The following is a 26512-nucleotide window of genomic DNA, read 5'->3' as shown; positions in this document are numbered from 1 at the left end:
CCCGGAATTACTGGCGGTTCAGGATCGTCCGCACAAAAGGCCGTGATACATGCCATTTATGCATCTTTGCTATCTATAGATGATACAGACGCTACAGATGTTCATCCAGTGATGTTACGAAAGCGGGAACCCAGCCGTTTGAGTCCCGTTGAAGGGGTTGTTTATGACTGTCCCGTTCGTGCCGGCATGTAATCCGTGCATCCCAGTCGTTGGCGCTGGCGTAGAGCACCCTTCCAGATTCCCCGGTCCTCCTCATATGGAACCCCACGCCAAGATGAATCGGGAATGTGCTGCGTGTCGGGACCTGAGTAAGATTGATCGAGTCAGATAGCTAGACGTATGCGAGTCCGCGCTGTTGGAAACGATGCTATAGCCAGAGGCACCAGTGCCGGTGGAAGCTATAACTGCAAGCTCCCGCACACTATGCTTCTTGGGCTACCGCCAAAAAGAAAGCAAAACCCTTCCAAGTCGTACCAACCAAAGCTCGCGATTCCGCACAAGCACGGCCTAATCAGTCTTCTTGGCGACGATTTGTCTCGCCACTTGCTTCGCAACTTCCGGGGCACCAGAGCGCGGCAGCCGCCCACGGGGGTGTTACACGGGTCTCTATTCGACTTACACAGCCCTGGCGACGTGTTGCAACCGCCAAGAAAGTCAACCGCCTCGTTTGCGTAGGACACCAGGCAGCTGGCCAGAGGTAGATAGCGAGAGGAAACAAGACTCGTAACAGACGAGGGGGTTCGCTGGAAAGCCAAGAGGATCACCAAGTCGTGTTCAACCTGAGCCGGGGGTTCCGACAGTCTATCTTTATCTCACGTCTCAATAGTATCGAGTGCTAATAGTAGCTACCACCTACCGGGTCTTACCATTTGTGTTTCCCCAAGTTTCGCCAAGGCTAAACAGTGCCAGGGACCAGACCAACCCAAACTGTTGAGGCCCGCGGGCAGATCCTGACGCTGTTGCAGGCTAGAGCATCACGCCCTGGACAGCCTCATCAGGAAACAAAAACGAACGAACGACAGCCAGGTGGACAAACACATTCAAAAAAAAAAGCGACAGGACTGGGATCCAGCTCCCTTCCTCCCTCGTTCTCTGCCTCTCTGCCTCTCCTCACTCTCTGCCCCTCTGCCCCTCTGCCCCTCTGCCCCTCCAACCAAGAGTGCAACTGACGGTGGTGGATCCTCCTCATCACAAATAAACACCAGTACCCCACATCACAACACAACCCTAGTCCCGAGCCTCGACTTACACGTCCCATCCAAGTATCAGCAGAGGTTGCTTGTGCGAAGAAGGCGAGAGGAGTCAGAGCCTAGCCATTGGATAAGAGGGTCGCTGGAGCCGTGGCCAGGAAGGCCAGGAAGACTGCAACAAAGTGCAACAGGCGACTGCCTGACCTCACGCCACTCGGTATAACAAGACCGAGCAGAAAGACGGACTTGTCAAATTTTCGCCGGCGCCTTTTTTCTGGTTTGCCCTAGTCGCTGTTTCGCTGCTCGGGGGACAGAGGAGAAAGTGGTGCTGTTTGGTCGATTCAACCTCTAATACCTGTGTACGCCAGAGCCGATCCCTGTCGACAAGTGGCCGCTACCGGTGCAAGCGGAGCTGAAGTCACATCATACACAGCACAGGCGACTTAAGTAAGGCAAGCCGCCTTTTATTCGGATTTGGACCCTGGGGAGAAAATGTCGACTCCTCAGCTTTTAACAACTTTGCGGCGAGCCAGACATATGCAGCTGTACACAAACACGGAAGGAGGAAACGGAGGGGGAGGGGGAGCCGGAGAGGCTGCGACTGCACGAGGACAGTCACAGCAGCAGCAGCAGCAGACGCAGCAGCACAACCAAGCAACAGCTGACGGCAGCGTCCAATCGCCGTTCGAGCGCGCCTTCGCACAGCATACCAACACGCCGCTCAGGGCTGAGCAGCACCCCCGAGGAGCAGCTGCAGCAGACGGCGACGTCAACGCCAGGTAAGCGAACTTCTTGTTTCTTCCCATCTTCTTGGTATCCCCCAACCACAGCATGCTGGTTCCTCCAAAATGTTGGTAACGCATCCGCATCCCCTACCCTGCCCTCCCCTCCCCCGAGTCTGGGAGGAGGGGGATTCGTCGATTCGGCGATGGTTCGGTTCCCCGTCTGTTCCCTTCTCATTTCCAGTTTCAAGGTTTGGTCCCGAGCCGTCTCCCCATCTCAAGTGGGGTGATATGACATTTTGACTTCATTTTCCCGAACTGTGACACTTCTCACCCGTTGCACCACTTATCTTACGAAACTATGCGCCGATAAGGCTCCGTCGCATCACCTCACCTTTGCTGCACTTCCGAGGCACCCTATGACCTATCCTTTTAACAAGTCGCTGCGACCGTTCGCTAACGGGTCATTTTTGTTTCTTCTGAAGATCCCCAACGCGCGCGCGCAACCTCCAATCCACAACCTCAGGCACAGCAGTCAGTCCTTGCAAAGGCGGCCATGGCCAACCAGCTTGCTGCCTCCACCAACACATCGCCACCATCCGCCCCCGTTCGGTGCCGGGGCCTGAGGACGATGACGGCCGGCCCTATGCGACAACACCCGTCCCGCTAGAAACATCAGTCATCTCGAACCCCAACGCCCATTCAGTCAAGTCTCGTGGATCCGCCAACGAGACTGAGCCCGGCCACCACGACAGCCTCAATCCCAATGCGCAAGGCCGACCCGCGAACCCGACCTCTTTGGCCAACGCATTGAAAGCGATTCATGATGGCGCATCCGATCTGTCTCTTCACGATGTGCCAGCCCCTCCTAGCGATTCTCCCTATGCCAAGAGTATCTCCTCCACAGCTCCGGGGTCCCCAAGAATCCCTCCCGTACGACAGAACTCGGGCAGCCAAACCCCGAGAGTACGCCCGCATGCAACCACTCTCAGCATTCCCGGTATGACGCGCTCCAACATCTCGCCCGATGGAAAGATTGCAGACCGCGATGTTGCCGCCAAGCTTGTCATAATCATGGTGGGCTTGCCCGCCCGTGGCAAATCCTATATCACCAAGAAGCTCAAGCGGTACCTCTCATGGCAGCAGCATGAGACGAGGATTTTCAATGTGGGCAACAAGCGAAGACTGGCTGGTCTGACTTCGCCAGTCAAGCAACGTCAAGATAACCCCATGGACACGCATACTCAGGTCGCTACAATCCTACTCAACGGTAATCAGCCACCCGAGTCGTCTTTCAAGAAGAATGACCCACCTGCACTCGATATCAACAAGTCGGACAAGTCGGATCCATCAATGGACCAGTCAGCAAGCTTCTTCGATCCCAACAATGCTCAGGCTCGCAGAATCCGTGAGCAGTGTGCCTACGACACCATGGATGAGTTGCTAGACTACCTCGTACACGGGGGTGGATCTGTTGGCATCTTTGATGCTACAAACAGCACTGTTGCTCGTCGGCAACGACTATTCGACCAAATCAAGGCTCGCGAGCCCCAACTTGGCATCCTCTTCATCGAAAGTCTCTGCCAAAACCCTGACGTAAGTTGTTGATCTACAGCCTAATTGCTACAACTATGTACTGAACCTCCCTAGATTCTAGAAGCGAATATGCGTCTGAAGCTCTCCGGTCCAGATTACAAAGACAAAGACCCAGTTCAGTCACTAGCAGATTTCAAAGAGCGTGTGAGACAGTATGAGAGTGCATATGTGCCTCTGGGGGATTACGAAGAAGAACATGGCATGCAGTATATCAAGGTATGGAGAAGAAAAAAGCAATGTCCTACGACACGCCACTGAACGTACGCTGACAAATTGGGTAGATGGTGGATGTCGGTAAGAAGATTACACAGTTCGGGACTGAAGGGTTCCTTTCTGGCGGCATTGCCCACTATTTGTCCTCGTTCAATCTGGCTCCGAGGCAGATATGGATCACACGACATGGCCAGTCTCAAGATAATAGACTGGGCAAAATCGGTGGCGATTCCGATCTCACTGAAAGAGGCCATTATTATGGTCTTTCCCTCTACAAATTCGTCACACAAAAGCGCAAGGAGTGGCTGGTTGAGCAGAAGAACAAGATCGCTCAATCATCATTCCCGCCGTTACCAGGCGACAAGTCACCACCGTATCCAGAGCTCAACCGCGAGTTGGACGAGAAGAATACCTGCGTTTGGACATCGATGTTGAAACGTAGTATTCAGACAGCCGAGTATTTTGAGGCTGACGAAGATTACGACACCAAAGCATGGGAAATGCTCAATGAACTGAATGCTGGCAAGTTCGAAGGACTGACTTATGAGGAGATCGCGACGAATTACACGAATGAATACACCAAACGTAAGAAGGACAAGCTTCATTACGTGTATCCCGGAGTTGGCGGAGAAGGCTATCTCCAGATTATCAGCCGGCTGCGCGACATGGTCCGAGAAATTGAGAGAATCAAGGACCATCTCATCATTATTGGTCATCGATCGGTGTGCCGGGTTATTTTGGCCTATTTCATGGACCTCACGAGAGGCGACATTGCAGATCTCGACGTACCTCTCGGCATGCTCTATGCCATAGAGCCGAAGCCGTACGGGATCGAATTCCACGCCTACAGATACAACGAGGCCGTCGGTTCTTTCGATGAAGTACCCAACTACAAGCCGACAAAGACAGTTGACCCAAATGCCTGAGAATCCATAGCAGCGCAAGAATCAATGTAACATTACGATGATGTGCATCATCTCTCTTCTCTTTGTCCCCCTATTGCTGGCGGAATACCGGGGAAATCACAATCACGGCGGCAGCACTTGCAGATTTGGCATTGGTCGCAAGATATGCACCATAGACGGCCGGAGTCATTTTTTTGGAGTTTGGAGTCATAGGTGGAGATGTGTCACGATGCTTAAATCACCCGAGCGGCGACGCAGCATATATTGGCGTCGAAGCTGCTTTACGGTGCCGGGCATGGCCCTTTGGATGTGTCATGGGTGGTAGAATGAGACAACGCCCAGGGAGGGGAGGCCTCTGCAGCTATAGACAACTTGCTCAGCCATCCGACTTACGATTTGCTCATTTGTAAGTACTGCAGCTTGCACTCCATAGCTATAACAATGCTTCATATGAAACAAGAAACCTTGTATTGCTCTGTATACCTATGTCGTGGAGCCCTCCTTGCTCTCATTGGCGCCCAGTGGCCACTCAAATCGGTACCAGCCCGCCATAAGCTGGTTGTGGAAGACCGTACGGTCATATTCTGGTCTTTGTCTAGCTGAAATTGTCCACTTGCGTCCCTTCTCGAAAACATTCGGCCAGGCGCTTCCTGGTGCAGACCATTGGGTACACGCAAAGCGGGCCACTATATAAGTACTTAGTCATGGGGTACACTAAGTAAAACAGACGCTAACACTGGGGGTGGCTCGATGACCCTGTGATAACTGAGGAAACTTCCCGCGAGCAAAGCTGTCGCTAGATAACGTCAACGCCGGTATATATTTTCAACTTCGGTACGGCACTGTCAGAGGTGGTCTTGAACACTTATCCCTGTTTAAACCCAGATAGGGGTGGCTCGTATGTTCGAGGGGCAAGTGCGACCAAAACTTGTGAAAACTCCTATGTAGGCCAAGACAACGTTGGAATCACTTACAATGGATATTGGCCGGCTGGATCTATTCTCTTGGTCTCGTTCGGTTGGGCCAACCCTAGAGCTGACGATCTTGTTAGTCAAACGCAGAAAGATGCACTCGATGCCGGAGTTGGCTTTCGCGCACACCCCAGAAGAACGAGGGTGAAACGAAACCACCACTTGCTTCCATCACCGAAGGTGCATTCTCAGCCCTCGGAACTACATGTAGCCACTATTGATCTAGAGCGAGCATATCCTGCTTCTCGGCTGTCTATTGGTCAATAGAGCTAATAAATCACAATCCAGCTATTCCAGAGTCCTGGCACACAGAACATAACACCAGATAGTTGCACACGACTAACGCCATTGTCCAGGCATCCTGAATATATGGCGGATTCCGTCCTGGGCTCGGCCAAGTCAGCTGTCTGCCCAGTTGGGAATAACTTACTACCTATAGTGCTGTGAATCCGACATGGTATACCCCAGTGGACGAGGTGAAAATAGAGGGAAACAGAAGCATAGTATATAAATCAAAACTTTATTTAAAAATATCAAATGGTGTTGATCGCTATCAAACGAGCGTGAGTAAAGAACACATGCCGACAACAAATACGCACCCCATTCACTACCCCCCTTTTTTTTTTTTTTTTTTTCACTGTCAACGACTACCAAATCAACCCAACGATCTCCCAAAGCAAGTCAAGTCCCTATCCAGCTGCTCCTCGACCCACACCGGCCACCAGTTGTAAACGCGGTACCCGAGGGGGAGCTGGCGGTTCAGGTACTTCAGCCATCGGATGGTGCCCATGTCGGTGTGCTGGTCCCGGGCGGCCTTCTCGCGCGGCTTGACGAGGTGCTCTTTCTCGGTAACGGGGGCCATGATCTGCTTGATGGCGATCCAGTGCGTGGCCAGCAGGTGGCAGACGGGGTTCGCCGGGTCGATGAGGCACTGGAAGCGCTCGTGCGGGATCTGGAGCCACCAGCCGTAGTGCTTGCAGATGAGTTGGTACCCTACAGAGTTGGTCATCATCATTTACAGAAGGGCTCGACCTCTTTCTCTTCGGGTTGGTAAGCACCGGGAAGGACGCTTGACCAATGCCATACTCACCGCGGAATGGCGAGGTGTACAAGGCCTCCACCATCTCTACCAGCAGCACGTAGTACTCCGTCTCGACCGGGTGGACGCAGAGAGGTTCGAGCGCCCGGACGCTGCCGATGGCCGCGTCGACCCAGTCCTGGCGGATCGGGGGTACCGTCTCCATCAGGGGCTGGAGCAGCGCCATCTCGTCCTTGCCGACCCAGTTGGTGAAGAGGAAGCTGGTGCCCTTGCAGTACATCTGGATGGCGACGAGGACGACGCCGCGGCAGAAGGTCATGAACTCGGCCATGCCGTCCTCGAGCAGGACGCTCTGGAAGGTCAGGGCGAAGCAGGTGGCCATCAGGGCGTTGCCTTCTTCAAACGTGTCGCTGCTCTTGGGCACGTCGTCCAGGGTCTTCTTGATGGCCCTGATGGCCTTGACGCGGTGGGCCATGGCGAACGGGAGAAGGGACGGGTCCTTGCCCAGAAGATCCGAGGCCGCCAGGCCCAGCATCGCGTGCATCAGGTATTCGTGCTGGCAAAGAAGACAAATGCTGTGTGAGCTTGGGTAGCAGACGACCAAGGCAAGACACCCGCCCCAGGCAAAACAAATAGACAAACAGACAGGCTATACTCTACATTTTGAGACAAACACGCTATCTCGTGAGTCCAGATGGTTTCATTGCCCAGAGGATGATGCGGGACACAGTCGAGGAGGAAGTGTTGAAAGAAACGCATGTCTTGTAGGCTGAATAGGGGTATTTGATGCTGCGGCTGGTCTCGACGTTAGCCCGTAAGCAAAGAGGAGGCGGGTAGACAGCCGCATTTTTTTTTGGTTGTGGTCTTAGATACTTGATGGGTGATCTGGGGCACTGCCGGGTACTCGCAGTTGAGGCCGGCCTTGGTGCAGTGCCCGCATGAGGGATACGTCTCCTGGCACTGCACCGCCATCAGTATAAGCGTACTGGAGAACTGGGTATCGCATCCGTCTCTTTACCTTGATCCGTCTCCTCTTACAGTTGTAGCATCCTCTTCGGCTCTTCGTGTGCCCTTTACGCTCCAGCCGTTGCTTCTTCGCCAGGTTATTGCTAGCGGACGAGACGCTAGTCAGGGCGCATGCAGGGCCGGCGGCGACATGTCCCAATGTCGAAGTGGAGTTTGAAGAAGCGTCTTCGACAACATGGCCAGGCACAGCATTGGTGTCGTTCATGAACGGCTCGCAGTCGAAGCCCGCAGCGGCAGATGCTGCTACCCGATCGCCTGCGTCAAAGAAGTCCAGCGTATCGGGAGTTGGCAGCTCTGACGGCTCCATCCTGGTCTCAAGTTTCCCGTGTCCGAAAGAGAAGCGCTCGGCTCATCAGAAGATGGCTCTAGGCTGCCGGCAAAAGTTGACGCTCGTTCAGCTGAATACGGTATCGCAGCGCCAAGCGTCTTTTGCCAATGAACGTGCCCTCTACTACATACTTCATCACGTGCGACTCAACCGTGGCAGTGCTGGTGCTGTTAGACTGGAATGCACTGGTTGACCTGGAGCTCCTCGAATTGCAACACACCTTGCCTTCCTTGTGTGCTTCAGTCTGATGGCGCCTTATCACTGCCACTGCATATCACCGAGATGGCTAGCCATGTGAGAAACTCCAATTTACGAGTCAGGTCATTGCGATGTCTCGGAACGATGCCGCCATCGTTTGTAAGCTGAAGGTGAGTCTGCTGTGTTCCAGGCCCGAAGCCAGAAGCTGAAGAGAAGCGGCTGCTTGGCAAGGCGCCCGGCGGGTCATCATTGGCGCCGGTTCACGCCACCACCGGTAGGGTCTAGGGTCAATGAGGATGCGTGCAGCACCAATAGCCGAACCTACCTAGCAACCTGGAGCCGGTCCAATCGCAGTCCCGGCTCCGGATGCGTAAGTAGAGCCCGGAGGGGATTCTTGTTGCAGAAGCAGCGGGAGAAGACGGCGCATCTACCCTGCCTTCACCGACCTCCAAGGTGCTTGGTGTTGATTGGAAGCGCATGGCTCGTGGCGGATATATCTGTCGGGAATCCCGTGTTCTTGCCAATAATGCCAACACGAAGTTGATGGGTATTGCTCCATATTTCCTCGTATACGCCTTCAAGCCTTTTTTTTTTTTTTTGTAAAAGCATGGACACAATAAACAAACGATAGTTTGGTAGAGCCTAGGTTGTCAGGCTCAACATGCTCCATCATCATCGGTGATCGTCGTCGGTCTGTGGGATATCGATAGTTACCCCCATCCACCATCCATTCCCGTATCAATCTGCAGCAGGCCGAGCCAAGTTGGGCGGCCATCGTGAGCGACGATTCGTCATAGAGGAGCACTTCCCGAGTCTCGGGTGGGCGAATAACCCACTCCACACATAACTATACAATACAATACCATACAATACAATACAATGCAATATATAGGCTCTAGGCCTGCGCAACGGCTGCGTGGTTGAAACCCGGTTTCTGTTGGACGATACGAAGGATCGGCAGTCGTTTTATACAAATTCGGGGAGAATTGTATACCGAGCATGCCTTGGCTGCCGTGCGGCGCCTCAACTTGGAACCGGGCCTTTCCCACGCGCCAACCTGGCAGCCTGGTTTGTATGGGTGCATCTTGGCGATAAAGAAGAACAGGGGACGGAGTGGGTTGTGGATCGGATGATGCCGGCCCGGTCGTCGCCCAGCAGAGACAGACGAGACAGAACAGGTCGTGTGCACTCACTCTTCTTTTTTTGTTCTTCAACCGGCACCGTTTCCGCCGTCTTGGTTAGTTATTAACGTAATACGTCGTTGGTGCCGTCTCCCCTGCACTCTGCGGAGGCTTTCCGAGGGCTTTTCCGACTTTTGGTCTTTGCCTCCCCCTCACGGTATTAGTAACTTGTGACGATGAGAGAAGCCTGAAGAAGCAAACGCATCTCATTTCTCGTTCGGATATTGGATATATCACTTGGAATGATTATATCACCAAGATCCCAAGGGATTGGACAGAAATCTGCCAAGACGAGATTGCGCGAACAGGCACAAGCCGGGACGATGCTGGGTGGCTAGCTGCGGGAGTAATTTCGCTTCGTGTTTCAGTGAAGCTGTCGTGTTCCATCTCCACGCAACAAAACAACACCCGGCCGGTTGTTTTGGACTACCCACGCCAAGCTTTTTCCAGCCTGGCAGTTCTCATCGGGCCACGATGGCTTGGCTGAAAAAAATAATAATAAGTGTGCCCCGAAAGGTGGAGGTCGCTAGCAGGGGAGAAGAGAGAGAGAGAGAGACAGGGGGGGCAAGTTGGGCAACTCCACCCTCCACGTTCTTATTTTTTTTCCAATCGTCCACGTAAGTGACGGTCTTAGACCTGAGCAGACCCAAAGACCCCGAGACCCCAAGAACCAAACATACAAGGGGGTGTGAGTGTTGTGGGCCGATGGACAAGTAACCGTCCGGTTGGAACATTTTCCCTCTCTCGCTTCTTCATCAGTCTTTCAGTTGAAGGAATATTCCTGCGTATGGCTGGACGGCAACGACAACGAAAGTAAACGGCGGCACGTGGGCGGGCGGGTGTCACGTTGATGGGACGAGAGTTCAATCCATAGGTAATGTCCATTCCGAAACAGCCTACCTGCATTGTACATATTGTTTGCTCTTTTAGAGTGTAAAGCCGCGCGCGAGTGGGGAGTGGGTTCCGTTCCGAGTGGCTGCACCACCCACCACCTACCGTCATCTGTCATATCGGCCTCCGTCTCAATATATTGCCATGTGATGGATGCTGTTATCTGAGATAGTAGTCCTCTTTATGTGAAGTACAGTAATCAACCCGGCCGCTGCAGCTCACCAAATTGGCTTTCCGAGTCATGTGTATGGGGAACAGCTCAGAGAGGCAGGCCATCTCAAGTCCGACATGCCATGTACCGCATCTTCATCAGGATAGATGCTTGTTGAGTTGGCAGAAGTCACTGGCCAACCTGGCAGCCTGGGGTGCATGGCCCGTTGGCTCTTCCAGAACCAAATGACAAATGAGAATCTGAGAGGATACCTGCCTACGCAAGGATGTACAGACAGTCATCTCTGTTCTTCTCTATCTCTCCATTTTCTTGTTCGCATCGCCCTGCCCGGGGAGCATTTCATCGAGTGGACCACGTTCCCTCGCATAAGCGCGGTGACCGAAATAGCAAAAGCAAATGCGTCGTTCGTCTCGTCCAGGGCGTGAGATGATGGCCGACCGACGAACGACGTCAGCTTCCAGGGCGCACCGACCTTGGGCCGTGGCCGACCCCAGCGCTTATGGGAAACAAATGCAACCCTACCTTCTTCTCTTCTTCGATGCCAAGACGGTGACGGTATTTTTGCCTCTGACACCCGCATGCGTATGTGTGTTCGTTGTGGTTGGCCGCAGAAACGTTCTCGTTCCTGCATGAGGAGTGGGTGTGTATGTGTATATATGCCTTGATTAATAAAAGTACGCACAACACAACACAACACACACATGCATATAGATGGTGAAAGTGTAAAAACCAGCGGTGTCCACCCTAACAACGGCCGCTATCCGCAGTGATCGACATCAACTACCCAAGATTAGTGAGATCGGGTATTGCCTCCCAGCTTGACCCTTTTGCCCCCGGTTGCGATTGCTACCGCATTCTTCTTTTTTCCTGCTCCCTTTCCCTTTCCTCCCAAGGGGGTTGCCACGCAATACCTATTGTTAGGGCAGCCTGTCAGATAGGTAGTTCATATCAACCTAGCCATCGCTTTCAGCAAGCCTCTCGTTTGTTTCATCCGAACACCAGTCCAAGGTGGGCCGTCTTAGCAGCAGCAATAGGCGGATATTCAGCGAAAACAAGGTCTGTGAGGAGCAGGTGGAACGAATGCTATTTGCAGCGCCATCCCAAGTTTAGAGCTCTGCCATGCCATCCGGACTCATCCCAATGTGACATGACACGATATGATGAGCGATGCCGTGCTGACCTGGTGGGAAATGGTTCGTGAGCCTCGACCGGTAGTCGCTCCATCTTTTCTGGTTCCTTTCCTGGGTCAAGCCGATGCCCACATGGTACGCGAGTCCGGCAGGGCACTACCCTTAGTCAACGTAGGCGTAGGTGCTAAAGACCGACCGACCGAGAAAGGCTGCGTGCGCTGCGTGCGCTCGTACTGCGTGTACGTGTACCTGCATGTTCCTGAGCTGAAGCGTCTTCTGCCCAATTTAGAGCGCAGTTCCGACTCGCAGGGCCCGGGACCTTGCGCCGGCGTGCCCCTGTGGCTTGCACTAACTTTGGCCGACTCGCCAATGGGATCGCTGGACGCCGCTCTCTGACCCCTGAAGTGCAGCCCCCTGTACCTTGTCTGGGTAGACTCTTTGCGGCTTGTTCCTTGCTCTCCCTCGCCTGAACCCACCCGGAAACCCGATCCAGTGTGCCACCCTCTCCATCGCCCTACCAAATCACGACCGCCTGTACCTGGGCCAGTGCCTGTGCCTGTGTCTAGGCCCCCCGGACCCCTCTCTCGTGCGTTCTGCAAGTCCTGGCTGGCCAGGGTAGTATACGACTTCAGATGTTTCCTTCTTCCCTGCCTCCTGCCTCCTGCCTCCTCCCACACACTGACTTAAATTGTCTCCGGCTCCCACCTTCGTTTCCAAAGCCCGTCCTCCCGGCTTCTTCTGGTCTTCACCGAGTCATACCCACTCTCCCCGTCCAGTCATTCTTTTTCTGTTTCCGCAGGTCGCCAGCTTCGATCGCGTCTTACCAACTTGTGATTGCATTGTCTGTAACTGCTGAGTTGCTGTCTGTCTCACGACACACTCGCAACACACACATACACACACTGCTGTCCCATCGCGCATCCGAGCAGCCCAAGAGCATAAGAAAACAGTACAAAAACCCACACGAATCAGGATTGACCAGATCCATCCGTCACTAGATCGCATCATTCCCTCTGCGTCTTTGATAGACTGCGCCATATCCTGCCAACCACACGTTGGGTAGCCCTCCTTACGTACTTATTCTTGACCGACGATAACGTCGTCTTACATTCTTTGACTCGCTGGCACCGACACACTCCTTGCTACTGGAAACCACGACCTCGAAAGAGACATACATACATACGTACATACACCGCTGTATCTGATATCTGAACATACCCCCTGCAACAATGTTCTCCAAGTTCATCGTCCCGGCACTTTGTGCCTCGAACCTCCTCGGAGTCGTGGCCGCTGCGAACCACCACCGCCACATGCACAAGCGCGACTACATTGCGACTGAGGTCGAGGTCGTCACCGACATCGTCACCGTTTACGTCACCGAAGGCGATCTCCCTACGCCTGCTCCCGCCCCCCGCCCCCGCCCCCGCTCCCAGCGCCGCTGCTGCGGCCGAACCCCCTTGTCGCTGCTGCTGATCAGGGTGAGCACAATGGCGCCGCCGCTGCTCCGTCGCCCGCCACCACCACGACTCCGGTCGCCCCCGTGGTCGCTCCTTCCTCCCCGCCGGTTGAGCAGGCACCCGCCCCTCAGCCTACCACCATGATCACCGCGACCAAGGCTGCCCCGTCTCCTGAGCAGCCCGAGGTCAGCATCCCTACCCACGCCGCTGTCGCCGCTCCCGCCCCCGTTGTCAGCCAGGCTTCGTCCGCTCCCTACCCGGCCGCCTCGCAAGCCGCTCCGGCTTCCAGCGCCAAGGGCGGAAAGCGTGGTCTCGCCTACAACGACGCCAAGCTCGTCTCCAACATCTGCTCCAGCAGCAACAAGTTCAGCTGGGCCTACAACTGGGGCTCCCAGTCCGACGGCCTCAACGCCCCCGTTACTTACATCCCCACCCTCTGGGGACCCCAGCCCGAACACAGCAATGGCTGGTCCGACAACGCCCAGAAGGCTATCTCTGCCGGCGCTGACTATCTGATGAGCTTCAACGAGTGCGACAACGCTGGCCAGTGCAACATGGATCCTGCCTCCGCCGCTGCCGCCCACAAGTCTTTCATGCAGCCCTTCGTCGGCAAGGCCAAGATCCTCGCGCCTTCCATCACCAGCAGCGAGTCCGTCGGTCAGGGTATCTCTTGGCTCAAGTCGTTCATGCAGGCTTGCGGCGACGACTGCCCCATGGACGCCTGCAACGCTCACTGGTATGGCCCCGGCGGCATCGACGGTGCCGAGCTCTTCCTCAAGCACCTCAAGGCCGTCAATACTGCTTGCGGCAAGGACAAGGTCTGGGTCACCGAGTTCGCTGCCACCAGCGGCGACGTCGATGCCTTCATGTCGCACGCCCTCACCGAGCTCGACACCAAGTCCGACTACGACTTCGTCGAGAAGTACTCGTACTTCTACCTCGCCCAGGGCAGTCTGATGCAGTCGTCCAGTGCCCTCAGCACCTTCGGCAACATCTACGCCACCCTGTAAAGGGGTCAAGTGATTTCCTTACTTCTTCTTTTTGTAACATTGCGCCTAGGGAGGCCCTTGCATTTGTTGGTACACTGTGCATTGCGACGAGGGAACGGACGGAACATTTTAAAAAAAAATCTTACTCTTCACTTCTCCTGTACATAGTTTTATACCTGGCATTTGGCAAAGCAAGCCCGCCTGGATTTCCTGCCTTCAGAAATCTTGAGTTGGTCATTTAGAAGCGGAAAAAAATCTCTGGATCTGGAACCGATCACGAGCTACGAACCCAATATGAATTGACAAAAACATACCCCCAAACCCACCTATCAGTGTGCTAAATGTGATGTGTATCTGTCCGCCTTGCCTCCGTCTCCCTATTGCCAACTGCGATTCCGCTATTTCCGCCATGTTCCCATCCATCATCTATTTTAGAGCACAGCAAACATCTCAATTCCTTTATCTGAAAGCCAACCTAGCCATTCCACTAGTGTCTGCTTAGGTTCAAGAATGAAGCTGAATAATCTTATTGCTGCTTGGTTCAATAGATACTGGACGTAAAATAGTTCCAACCTACTACAATACACGCCCGACCCGGGCGGACAAGTAAAATGAAATAAAAACGCCCCGAATTTTGTTATGCAAGTCCTTCCCTTAACGCCATGTAGGTTAAGCAAGCATGAAAGACAAAGTGTACCTCTGAGAAGAACCGCTCTCAAAACTCCTGAACGCACACGACATGCCCGGTACAGTATGCGTGTGCCTGTATGCTTCGCAGACTAATGTTACAAAACGTAATAAAACTATATGAAGTGACGTTATCGACTCTCTTTCAATTCCTCCCCAGCGCAATCTGCTTCTCCTCCTCCTTTTTCCGGACTCTGAGCCAAGTCCACGCGGCTCGGCTCTCTCGTGACAATACTGCGGATGGAGCGGATAGATGATAGTGTCCTCAAAGGCTTAGGCCTTTGTAAAGGGGCAGGATCGGTGGCGGCGGTGGCGCTGCTTGCTGTATCGACAGCAGCCATTTTCGGAACTCCACTACCATCCTCGGGCACGGCTGCCGGCGCTGCGGCATCTACCGTGCTTGCCGGCGTCGCCTCGTTGGGGGTGGGCCTATCGCGCGGCCGGTCATCTGGGGCGAAGAGCGAGAATATGTTCTCCCAGTGGATCGGGCCGGCGGACGCGACGGCCACGTGGTAGTCGCTGGAGCTGGAGTTGTTGTGGCTCAGCAGCGGGGGCTTCCCGTTGTGCACCGAGGCCAGGGAGTCCCGCCGCATCATCATCAAGCTGGCCGCCCTCGTCGTCCCGTCGCTGGGGCGGCGGCAGTAGCAGGCCGTTGTGGCTGCGGAGGACCTCCTCCTTCCTCCCGCCGCGTCGTACGGCAGGCCGCCGGCCTCTGAGATATTGTTGCAGCAGCCCCCGCCGCCCAGGACGTCGGCGCGGTGGTGGTCCGAACAGGAGGCGCAGCTGGAGCACATGCCGTTTACGTCGTCGCGTCTCGTGACCCACTGGATCACCAAGGCACAGAACAAGACTTTGACGGGTTGAGAGTGTCGTTAGTATCTGCAGGCTAGTCTTGGGATGCGGGTGGGGGTGGGGATGAAGGGGAAGGGGGAACGAGCAAAAGGGGGATGGGGGAGCAATACTGTCACAGTTGCAACTCAAGAAGCATAACCAAGCTGCTTCTCCGTCGAGGGCCATTAGGAACGAGAGGTTGCTACCACTGATGATCAGCACGCAGATCTCATCAATGCAGCGTTGCTATTGTACCCCAGGAACGGAAGAACTACTCACACGAGGCTGGAGGTAGCTGTGCAGCATGCGCCGATGAAGGTACGCAGAGTGATAGAGCGAAGCCTCACGTTGGCCGATGTTCGCAGTATACCCGAGGAGGCTTTCAGGTCTGCATGCTGCGTCAGTGCCGTGGAAGAGCCAGATAATATGCAGGGCTGGGAGGTCCGCGGCTCACCTCGAAGTGGTATCAGAAACAGCGTCGTGAGATATACCTGTAAGATGGTGTGAGCATAGGGAGGGGGTGGGAGCTTCGAATACACGCCATACACGCTAAGAGGGCTCAACTCACATTGACAAATACATCACACGCGACCAGAGGTACCAGCGCAGATTTTCGTGCACCGATGATGCATTTCCCATCTTGCAGGCGTGATATTCGGCTAGGACGCGTTGTAAGCAGGCCGCCCAACATGATCTAGCAGCAAAATAAAACCCTTACTGCACAGAGTTTAGAGTTAGTATTACACAATAAACGCCTGTTTCGAGATCAGTACACCTCCTTACGCATGTGTGTAGAGAGGGGACACAATCACTTACACACCAATCCGGCTGAATTGAGGAGATATAGCTTTGACCTAAGCCGCCTCTTGGAGCCATTTCTCACGACAAACTGCAGCATACAATCAGTCAGGTAACTCACATATGACCCAGATGGGGGCGAGAGTGAGTTCTGGCATACCGCTCTTTCGCTCAAGAAGAGACAGATGGACTGTTATGGTGTCAGCTACGAGCTAGAAACGATGTTGTTTGGCAAAGGAGTCCAGTACTATCTGATATCATGTCAATACGGGCATAACTTCCGGTATAATCACTCAACGCACCTTGGTGGTGACATATAAGACCAAGCAGATGAATATGGCGGCCGAGCAGCTCTTCAAGTCCACTGGACTAAGGCCAACCCCATGCTGAAGAATGAGCGTCGCAAAGGCAAAGGCCCACGAATCTGCCAGGATGGCAAAGATAGCTGGCCGGTTGTCAGGTCTCAGCGTCGGTCTATCTGTTGTAAGACGGGGTAAGAGGACGAGATACTTACTCCAGATGACGAAGGGTATCTTCTTCCATACCTTGACCGCCAGATATCTCTGAGCTATGAAAAAGCGATAATCAGTCGGCGGAGTTGTCCAGGCAGAGATAGAGATGAATGCATGTTGTTGAAAGAGTGGTCCGAAGCGGTACATACTCAGCATGGCGGTCAGGGTGACAAGAGCGAGCAGCGGGATGAGCAAGCCCAAGACCTCCCCGGCGAGGGGCTCGCCTTGATCTCTCTTGGCGTACTGCAGGGTGGATGCTCGATAGCGTTGCCCAGAGACAGGAGAAGGTGAGTGCGGCGACATGACTAGCTGGATGCTTTCGGACCAGGCAGCTTGCTCGTGAGAATAGAACACTATAGTGTTGCTTCACATATCACCGCTTGCGTTTGTCCCAACAAAGCCCGTGGTACGTCTCTTTTGCTATGCATGCATTGGCAGCGAAAGCGATTCAGGGTGGACGAGAGGGTGGGAGAGCAATGGATGGGAAAGGTCGGCCTCGCTCGCAGCTGGGGTCGGACTCTGTGTATATGCAATGCAGGCAGTTCTGGCCCCCTCGCTTTGGATAGGATTGGGATCGGCGAGGTTGGCTTTCAGTCAGGCACGTGTAGCCGTATACAAGCATCTCCGGTTCATCGACAGCATGCGCTCTGTTCAGTTGACATTGACGGTTGGCAAACCATGGGACAGCGACGAAAGCTGATGGCATGGTGGCAACTTTGGGCAATTCCGGGACAAGTCCATGAATCAAACGGGGCTCGAGGCGGGAAAGGCAGTGACTATCTGGCGCTGGAGGAGGAGAAGGAGGAGCAAGGCCGGCACTGCTTGGGCCCGTTCGTCTGATGGACATGCAGCAAAGCCTGAGCTCGGAAACCAGTACAACCTGTGTCAAGAATATTGAGTGCTGAATCACTCGTCGACGAATCTCGAGGCGGCAAGGCCACGCGAGAGAAGAGAGAGAGAGAGAGAGAGAGAGCCAGCTTCCATCCCATTTCCCGACAGGTGCAGCCAAACTCTGACGCTGATCTTTGATGTATGTCTGTGCCAATAATACATCATAGGGGTTGGAGAATACCCCGTTTGATCAGTAAGCCGCTCCAATGAGGGGGCCAAGTACTCGTCTCAGCCGGTCGAACCCTTTTGCCCCAGCCTCCCATCATCCATGTCCTCAGCAGCGCAGCTTGTGACTATGAGCCGCACGTGTTGCCAAGAAAGGGGCACATATGCTCTTACGACCATGCGCTTGCATACGCTTGAGCAGCCTCAACTCAGCCGGCAATAACGAGGCCATAGGACAGGTGAGCAGGTCTTGTTTTTTGTTTTTTTTTTTTCTCTTCGTCTCCCTTTCTCCCACCAAGTAAACGCATCCAGGGCAGCAACGTCGCTGAGCGTTACTATGGGGTTTGCGACTCTCAGCCGTTTGCTTGCCTTGCTATCCCATCCGTACTTCTTCCGGTCAATGGAGACCACAAGCTTTCATCAGCGTTAAGCATACGGACTCGTAATACTAGGCTTCGTATACTTGCGTCACACCCGAGCATATCGTATCATACGTGCAGAGCCCAAGCTGCTGCTGTTGCTGCTATGCCGATGCTTTTCATGATGCCTAAACTCTCGCACTGACAGCTCTGCCGGGACTAGCTCACACAGGGCCAACAAAAACCAACTCGGTCAGTGATGTCCCGGGCGATAGAGACGGACCAATATACCTACTGCTAGCGGAAAGACGGGCGTGCAACTGTGCAGGTATTTGCATTTAGAGGGACTAAGGACCCGAATGCGGACCCGTGTTGGTACTTTGGTTGGCCTTCCTCTCGCCCAAGGTTTGGCCTGTCGTCGCTATCGCTGCATCAACACTGGCCAGCTAAAACATTACTTCCGGCAAGAAGTGCCGGTGGCCCATTGAGCCCAATTTCACCCCAACGCCGTTCCAATGTGCATTCCCGGGATACGATCTCGCATCATATCCGCGTTCCAACAGAGTCCCGCGCCCCGCAACGTCCTCTACCCAACGCCTATATTAAGAGGCATCATATGCTGCCCCCGAGTATGTACTACCTGAATACACCCTGTCGTATGAGTCATGCCGATTTGTTGTTTTCTTCTTGAGCTCGTGCCACCTAAGTTTATGGCGTGCCTAGGGGAATCGTCCATGGCCCAATTCTCATTCCGCACCCCTTGGTGGTTGAGTTCTCGTTCGGATATGGAACTTGTCGCGCAGCCTATCGGCCAGGTTATGCCCGGCCCGGTCCTCGGACGCCACGTTTTCAGAGGGCCCATGCTGCTCGCGGAACTGCCTGAGCGCTCGGATGCGCTCGTCCACTGACGCATGTCTAAGCATGTTCCAGTCAAGCAACCGGGATCTCCTTCGCCGGTGCCCTGCTTCACCATCGTTGTTTTCGCCCTCCCCAGCACTTCGTTGAGTTGATAATTCGCCCTGCTCTCCCTCGTCGTAATCTCCGTCTTGTGTACTCTGTGGCCGGAGGTCAAGCCGGCTTTTCAAGAATGTCAGCGAACATGTGAGATATGCAATGGGGAACACTCAGAGAACTTACCATAGCGGACATGTCCCGGAAACGTTTACCAACCAGGGATCAACGCAACCGGGATGGAATTTGTGATCACATGGGAGCACTCGTACGTCTTCTCCAACCGTGAAGTCCTCCGTGCAAATGGAGCACCCAAGATGCTCGTCGTTTACGTGGGCTTCTGCTTTTGCCGCAGGCGTACCTGCCACGACGGATTTGGCTTCTGGGCCATCGCTGCTTTTGGTCGTCGTCTCTGCCGGTACACTAGGCGTCTCCGTAGTCTCCCTGGACTGCACGGCATGTGATGCTTTCGCCGAACCCGGGCGGTGATCTCCAGAGACACTCTCGAGTTCCTGCTCTAAATCTCCCTTAACAGGAGCCGGGTCGCCGAACTTGACAATGGGCAGGGTCTCCAGCACGGCCCTCGCCAAGCCTCGAGCGCGGCTCTGCATGGGGCGTGGTCCGTATCGCTCCGGATGCCGGTGTGCCCGGACGGCTCCTGTGCCGATTATAATCAAGAACAATAGTGTTATCAGTCCCGTGATGCTATACAGGATGCTCATAGCGACCGCCGAGTTGTTGCTGCCCCCCTGAGGGTTTGGGGGCGCGTCGCCCTGAGAATCGTTACCGGTAATAGCAGCGCGCATAATCCCGCCAGAATTGGCCACCATGCTTCTTGCACTCCGAGCTTCGTCGTTGCTCACCATGGTCCAGATCGATGTGTACGCGGTCTCCTTTCCCAGGGAGCAGCTCATACCCGCTACACTATACAAGAGTATAGCTTTCGGCTTGTTCGGGCCCGAGGTGATTGCGTTGAGCATGTCGTCTGGTGTTATGTTTGAGGTATCTTTATTCGGGTCGCAGGACATGTATGCTATTATATTGGGGTCGTTGAGCTCTAGGTAATTCTTCGTATTGACGTTGACCAGATTACCCTGAACGGCGAATGACTACACATTGAGTTAGATATGTTGCGCTTGGGCCGTGACGACGTCATTGTTACCTGGGACATAACGAGCGTGCCATTCAGACCGGCTTGCTTTGTCAACGGCGAGACAGGAACATTCTGCGCAAGAGGGCCAGAGTCGGACGGTGTCAACGAGCATTTCATAATAGACTTGGTATAATATTCCGGGACATTCTGAATACTTCGTATCGTAGGGTCGTCGGCAGCGACGGCAGAGACAAGGCATGCGATAGCCAGCAAAGGGTAGGCCATCCTGGCGAAGGAGGTAACGGTCGACGCTACCATTATCGATGTGCTGCAACAGCGCGCGCGAATGGCCGAGCAGTTTGCGTGAGGCTAGGTATGATTAAGGCGAAAACCGCAGAGATCCGGGAGTATTGGAAGTCCGGATCTTTGCACAAAACAGCCCCGGCCGGAGGCACACTGTCGCATCCCACCTGCAGTGCGCATCGACTCCTGCTCTTGCACGGTTCTGTTTCTTTCTTCCTCTCTCTGTCTCTCTGTGAGGATCGCACTTCTCTCGCGCGCGCACACACAGATACACTGGCGCGCTCTAGCCCTTCTCTTCTCAAGCCGGCATGGGACAATGCGGGTGGTCGGCTCTGCCTCGTTCCGGATCAACCAGACAAATCCACTGGACGGAAGGCGAAGAGAAGAGACGAGAAGACAGGAATGGCAACGGCACCTGGCGATTGGGCGATTCCCGGTTGTTTCCTCGTCGGGCAAGGCAGGTCGTATATAGGATTGGTTTGGGCCGGGGACGTGGACGTAGACGGCAGGAGGAAGGAGGATAAGGTGCAGGATCGGATTGGTGGTGGTGGTATAGTACAGTACGCCTGTACTTACGTAGGCATGATGAAGTGGATGGTTCCAATTAACCTAGCGGGCTGGCGGGACCGGCGGACACCCAAGAGACTCTGCACCAGCGGCGGATAGGCGGCTTGATCAGCGGATGCCAGCAAGAAACTTGGGGAAGCTAGGAGCCAATGAAGACTTGCCCGAATGCCGCGGTCGACCTGGCCGACTGCCATATGCCATGCAGCCAATATCGACCAAGCGGAGAGACAGACAGACTGGTTGCAACTTGCGCCCGAATTTGCCAGCCGTGGCTTGGCCGTCTTTGGGCAGGACCCTGGATCCTTTGCTTCTTTCCGTGGATGGGCAATCCGAGACGCATCTGAAATGGATCTTGGTGCGGTTGCTGAGAATCTGAGACACCAGGCGGGTTTTAGCGTCGGGTTGTGGTTAAAGCACCGTCTGGAATCCCCTGCCTCTCCTGCCTTTTTCGGCCAATGAGCGTCGTCGGTCGCCACGCACTGCCTCGAAAGGCCTCCCCATGACAGGACGACTCCATGCAAGTGAGTTTTGGAACTCCCGTCGGTCTGCTGTTCGACGAGACGACTCGTTCTTACAGTACCCCCCTCAGTGCCCTCCCCCTTCAGATCCAGCCGATCTCCGGGCCCCGTTCAATCGTGCCGCAGCAGGCTAGTGAGCGATGATGCCGTGGCCAGCAGCTGGCAGCTCGTCGTCGACGGCCGTGGCATATCTTCGGCTGTCAACGTGTGACACGCGTCTGTGAGCAGCTGCCCTAGCGGCGCCTAGCTCCCATTCCCGACAGGCGGATGTGTCCTAAAACGGCCAATACGCGGTAACTCAAGAAGGCAGACTAGGTGCATGTGCTCTTCCGTACCAATTAGGTACTTTAGGTAAGTACTTTAACTTCGGGCTAATATCACGTAGTATGTAGTACCGCTACCAGATAAAGTTTGGCAGGCAACCTAACCTACTTCACGGGGCGAAGGGCAGAGAGACGGCCTTGTCTCACGTGCAACGCCCGTCACGTCAGCCCCTGGGACTTGTCACTCAGGGGCCAGCCTCCCCTCCGCAAAGGCCCCGTGACGGGAGACTGGCAAGAGGCTTCAGAAGCCATCATCATATGGTACCAAATGGTTCTGAGGAGGGAGACACTAGGGCCTTTCATGCTTCACCTATAGTACCAGCAGAGTAAGCTCCGAAAAGGAACCTTCTCACGGGCTGGAACAGTCGGTTCCGGGGTAGCTCTCGGCAGAATAGCTCGCGATGGAATAGCTGGGCCTATCGGTGGTACTGGAAACGGCGTGCTTCGAAAATAATACACGTGCGTTCAGAGCAGCAAAGTTATATAGGAGTAGTGCCAGTCTGGCCATCTTCCAAGCCATGCCCCGTCGCTAGGCGCCTATGCATGCCATCTACAATAAACACCCACCCACCCACCCACACACACACACACAGTCATACCTCACCAGATAGTCCGTATACATTGCACTACCAGCATCGTACCACGTCTCGTGCCATCGAAGGCGCAGCTATCTCCGCAGCTTTGTGAAACTTGACAGCACAACATGCCAAGTCTGGGGATCGTGACAGGCGGCCTTACACGCAACCCGTAGCGATAGACCATATGATATACTCGTTCGTATGGCCCCAGTGCATGGCTCGAAGATACCGGCGAAACTTCTGAGTTATAGATACAAAACATTGTTTTAGGGGCATCCTTCATTCACTTGACGTTCGCCCGTCTTCCGGGGGACCCTGAAGGTCTTGGTGAAACTGTCTCATACCGTTTCAAACCACCAGGCATTTCGATCATGTTGACTCACGAGCTCTTTTGATTCGGAGAAAGAAGCGGACTCAATATAAGTGAAGCCACTCTCGAGTGTGGTATAGAGATGAGTGGTTTACAGGTGGCTCTTCCGCAGTACCAACGTAGCACTGTTCAAATATGTGTTGTACTTCGAGTTGCCCGTCAAAGGGTCCTCGTTATCATCCACTACTCATGCGTCGTCCGCGGGGCCACGCCGGGCTGCTCCGTTATGAGCACCCGCGTGTAGGACATCGCTAAATGTGAGACATAATTTCCAAGACGGAGTGAATGGAAATCATAGATGTTAGCCAAGGCACGCAAAATGTACCTCTGATCCCGCAAGCACATGTATACAACCATAGATCATAAAGAAGGATGGGTAGGTAGCACGTCCCATACCCACCAGAAGGTTGGAGCGACTCCGCGGCTCCCCAGACGGTAACTAAACAACGACAACTGAACACCTGCGACATACGAACTTCGTCCGGGTATATCCCGTTCTATGATGTGTGGACTATTCGCCTTAAATAGCCGAGACTCCTGTAATATGACTGGGAACACGGAGGCAATATAGTTCCAGGAATGGAATTCATATTGCAATCCATCGTTGACCATGCCATACTGTCGACATTGAACTCGGTGAGGGACCTAGATCTCTTCCATGTCCTCCAGATCGTTCAACATTGGCCAGTCGCCGACCTCGACTCGCTCAGGCCGAACGAAGACACCATGCTTCATGCCCGACTCCTGACCCCAGTACCGCGTGCCGCCTATGCTGCCGTCGTTCTTGCCTACCGGCTCATCAAGCTGAATGCCCACCCAAGCGCCCAAAGCACCAGGAATCTCCTTGACGTCTCCGACATACTTGACCTCCCCTCTCTTCGCGTCTTCGCCACCTACTCTGCATCGCTTGCCAACCTCGATACCGCGGCTCTTGATTTCTTGGAGGAAGGCATCAATCTTTGCCTGCTCCAAGCTGGGGGCGTCTGGGTTGAAGCGGCCTAGTTTTTCGGCCTTCTTCCAGGCCAGGACCGAGTCCGTCTTCTTCTCATATTCATCGGCTGGCATAACATACTTGTCAACACCCGAAGTGTCGGTGTAGTTTGGCCGCTGTCCAGCTGGTCTGGTATCGACGACCTGCGTGTAACAGTTAGCCACCGATGTACAAGGCCCATGTCCGTCTGCGCAAACGATCATTCAATGCAGGAATGATGGACCATAGGCGCTACCAAGTCGGCGCGTAGTCCGAGTCCCTGCGCATGGCGCGCAAATGCTATAGGCCCGCGCCAGCCGCGCATTTGTCATGGACGGACGGACAGTGTCGCTTCTAACTCACCTGCAGTTCTGCGTATGGAGTAAGAGGGAAGCTGGACAGGTAGGTGCTGTCCTCATCCATCGCCTCGATGGCCACGGTTTCCTTGGCGGGCGTCTTCAAGACGAGCCGCTGAGCCGACGGCGGCACCCCTGTCATGGGTTCCAGTTTTGCCTTGAGCTGAGATATGCTCCATGATGGCGTGATACGTCGTTCAGACGCCGAGTTCTCGGAAACGACCTGCAGCGGAACATCGGCCATCTTGGCTAGCCTGTTGAGATGAACGAGCGACGAGCCAAGGCGAGGAGGGGTGGACCGAGGCAGGGTTTGTGCAAAGATATAGGGTGTGGTCCAAGCTGCCGGGCAACAAAGAGCCCCTGATTGCGACACGGAAGGGGTAGTTCTTCTAGAAGGACGTTAGAAGTCAAAGCCCCTGCTGGTTTCGCGTTGTGCTGGACGTTGCGATCTTGCGGAGGTGGTGGTTTCCGTAAAAAGCGGCGCACAGAGCAAGCTAATACAGCGACAGGGTTATTGATGGCTTGGTTTGGATGATGGGTCCCTGTCCGTCTTGTCCTTGTCAAGTCGGGTACAGCACGGCCACCCGACATTGAAGACGTTGGATAAGTACCTACATAACCAAGGGATGGGTATCCAGCTCGAACGGTCAATCCGAGTCTTGATAGCTAGCACGGCCGTTGAACGACTCGAGGGTTGAAGACCGATTGACGTCAGGTATGTACTCAGTTCCTTTGTGGCTGAACTTGCGCATGTAGGGAATGCATCAAATCAAACAGCATCATGTTGTATGTACCTACCTAAGGTAAGTAAGTACCTACCTTACTGAAGGTGTACTGTCGGGACTTGCGCGGTTGACCAATTGAATGCCAGCCACTTGTGCCCTTGTCAGCCACAATTGAGTTGCAATCGATTAACCTTACCTCCTTGACAAATACGACCGTTCGTTGGTTCATCGATGTCGTTCGTTGGCTCCTCACCTCCTACCGCGAACTCGAGACGGATCTCGTGGGGCTTGGGGGCCTGCCATTGTCACCTTGGCACCCATCATTTCCGGGCTGGTCATGGCCCTATGCAACCCGATTGATCACATCGGACTGCCCGCCTGCTTCACATGCTTGGTCGTCACCGCCTCACTCCTGACATCGTCGACCATCTGGAAGGGACGACGACAAGGTATGCAACTGGCCATATGCTTGCTCGATGAAACCCCATCCCATTCCCAATGTGACCAACTTGCCAACTTGCTTATTGGCGGGCGCCGTTTGCAACTCTACACAATGTCTATTTGGCCCAGCGGGACTTGTCACTGCTAGGCGGATCACCGACAGCATCACGGCATCGGGCAGAACAACATGCGCCCAAACGGCATGGAGGTATAGTAGCACACCGCGATCGTAGGGCACTATACTATCTGCACGCCTGTCTGTTCCAGGACCGAAGCTGTGGCCTTTTGACGTTGCCGTGCTTTTCTTCCTCCTTTCTTCATATGCATCTTCAATGTTGCATGGTCTTCAAACAGCATACCATACCATACGTCGGGTAGCTACTTACACGACCCTTCCTGATATTCCCAATCCAGTCATCCTCTTTTAGCCGCCTCGCCGGGGAGGGAAGGGCCAGGGTCGCGGCTGATGGTGAGCCCGAAACTACAAACACGCGGAGTGGTTCCCCTTACCTGTCATTGTCGGGCTCCAGACGCAGATGAGGACAATGATCTATCATAATGTGAGACATTGCGCCACGCGCATCCCGATGTCTCTTTCTCCCGGGCGAGCATGGATAATGCCATTCTCCATGTACATACTTGTTCGGGCGCCATTCCTTTTTCTTCTATTCTTCTTCTTCATCCAACCCCATGGCTCGGCAGGCCACTGTCGGTCGCCATGCCCGTCATGGCGACCCCATCGGGTACAGTTCGTAGATGCTGGATATCTGCCAGAAACATAGGCAGAGCATCCATCCTTTGCTTCCCACACCGCTGTGTATTGCCAAGGCCATACTGACCGGGCTGCACTGCACTGGCTGTGCCGACCCGATTCTTGTTTGAAAATCTGGAATTCATATCACCCCCGGACGGGGTGTGCGTCTAGGACTCTGGGAAGGTTCGTCAGTATTGGTATGGTATCATCTCCAGATCAGGTACTATTGAAGCTTGTTGCCGTGGAGGCCGATTTTCCCAGATGTCTCACAACAGCGGATCCGCTTCATGACGGACTGAAGCCAGTTGGACC

General features: G+C 54.3%; 7 protein-coding genes across 7 annotated transcripts; 3 read left to right on the top strand and 4 right to left on the bottom strand.

The window, feature by feature from the left end:
- Window positions 1–1682: 1682 nt before the first annotated feature.
- On the top strand, window positions 1683–4647 carry PG986_009142 (uncharacterized protein; the record flags this gene model as incomplete). The annotated part of the gene is made up of 4 exons (XM_066845364.1): window positions 1683–1969; window positions 2398–3508; window positions 3563–3724; window positions 3790–4647. 4 exons carry the CDS (start codon window positions 1683–1685, stop codon window positions 4645–4647), a joined length of 2418 nt encoding a protein of 805 aa, XP_066697762.1.
- Window positions 4648–6252: 1605 nt separating this feature from the next.
- PG986_009141 (uncharacterized protein) lies at window positions 6253–7969 on the bottom strand (the record flags this gene model as incomplete). Its single annotated transcript, XM_066845363.1, has 4 exons — window positions 6253–6590; window positions 6688–7285; window positions 7510–7596; window positions 7655–7969. The coding sequence occupies 4 exons, from the start codon at window positions 7967–7969 to the stop codon at window positions 6253–6255; spliced, it is 1338 nt and encodes a 445-aa protein (XP_066697761.1).
- A 3725-nt stretch (window positions 7970–11694) lies between these two features.
- Window positions 11695–11958, top strand: PG986_009140 (uncharacterized protein; the record flags this gene model as incomplete). Its single annotated transcript, XM_066845362.1, has 1 exon — window positions 11695–11958. The coding sequence occupies one exon, from the start codon at window positions 11695–11697 to the stop codon at window positions 11956–11958; it is 264 nt and encodes an 87-aa protein (XP_066697760.1).
- An 833-nt stretch (window positions 11959–12791) lies between these two features.
- On the top strand, window positions 12792–14029 carry PG986_009139 (uncharacterized protein; the record flags this gene model as incomplete). The annotated part of the gene is made up of 2 exons (XM_066845361.1): window positions 12792–12929; window positions 13046–14029. 2 exons carry the CDS (start codon window positions 12792–12794, stop codon window positions 14027–14029), a joined length of 1122 nt encoding a protein of 373 aa, XP_066697759.1.
- A 797-nt stretch (window positions 14030–14826) lies between these two features.
- Window positions 14827–17139, bottom strand: PG986_009138 (uncharacterized protein; the record flags this gene model as incomplete). Its single annotated transcript, XM_066845360.1, has 5 exons — window positions 14827–15519; window positions 15806–15914; window positions 15981–16017; window positions 16446–16536; window positions 16627–17139. 5 exons carry the CDS (start codon window positions 17137–17139, stop codon window positions 14827–14829), a joined length of 1443 nt encoding a protein of 480 aa, XP_066697758.1.
- A 1858-nt stretch (window positions 17140–18997) lies between these two features.
- On the bottom strand, window positions 18998–20613 carry PG986_009137 (uncharacterized protein; the record flags this gene model as incomplete). The annotated part of the gene is made up of 3 exons (XM_066845359.1): window positions 18998–19328; window positions 19389–20311; window positions 20365–20613. The coding sequence occupies 3 exons, from the start codon at window positions 20611–20613 to the stop codon at window positions 18998–19000; spliced, it is 1503 nt and encodes a 500-aa protein (XP_066697757.1).
- A 2986-nt stretch (window positions 20614–23599) lies between these two features.
- Window positions 23600–24524, bottom strand: PG986_009136 (Cell polarity protein alp11; the record flags this gene model as incomplete). The annotated part of the gene is made up of 2 exons (XM_066845358.1): window positions 23600–24088; window positions 24288–24524. The coding sequence occupies 2 exons, from the start codon at window positions 24522–24524 to the stop codon at window positions 23600–23602; spliced, it is 726 nt and encodes a 241-aa protein (XP_066697756.1).
- Window positions 24525–26512: the final 1988 nt, after the last annotated feature.

Source organism: Apiospora aurea (genome assembly GCF_038362705.1).
Source record: "Apiospora aurea strain CBS 24483 chromosome Unknown utg000006l_segment0_segment0, whole genome shotgun sequence".
Taxonomy (NCBI): domain Eukaryota; kingdom Fungi; phylum Ascomycota; class Sordariomycetes; order Amphisphaeriales; family Apiosporaceae; genus Apiospora; species Apiospora aurea.
This window is presented reverse-complemented; position numbering and strand designations above follow the sequence as displayed.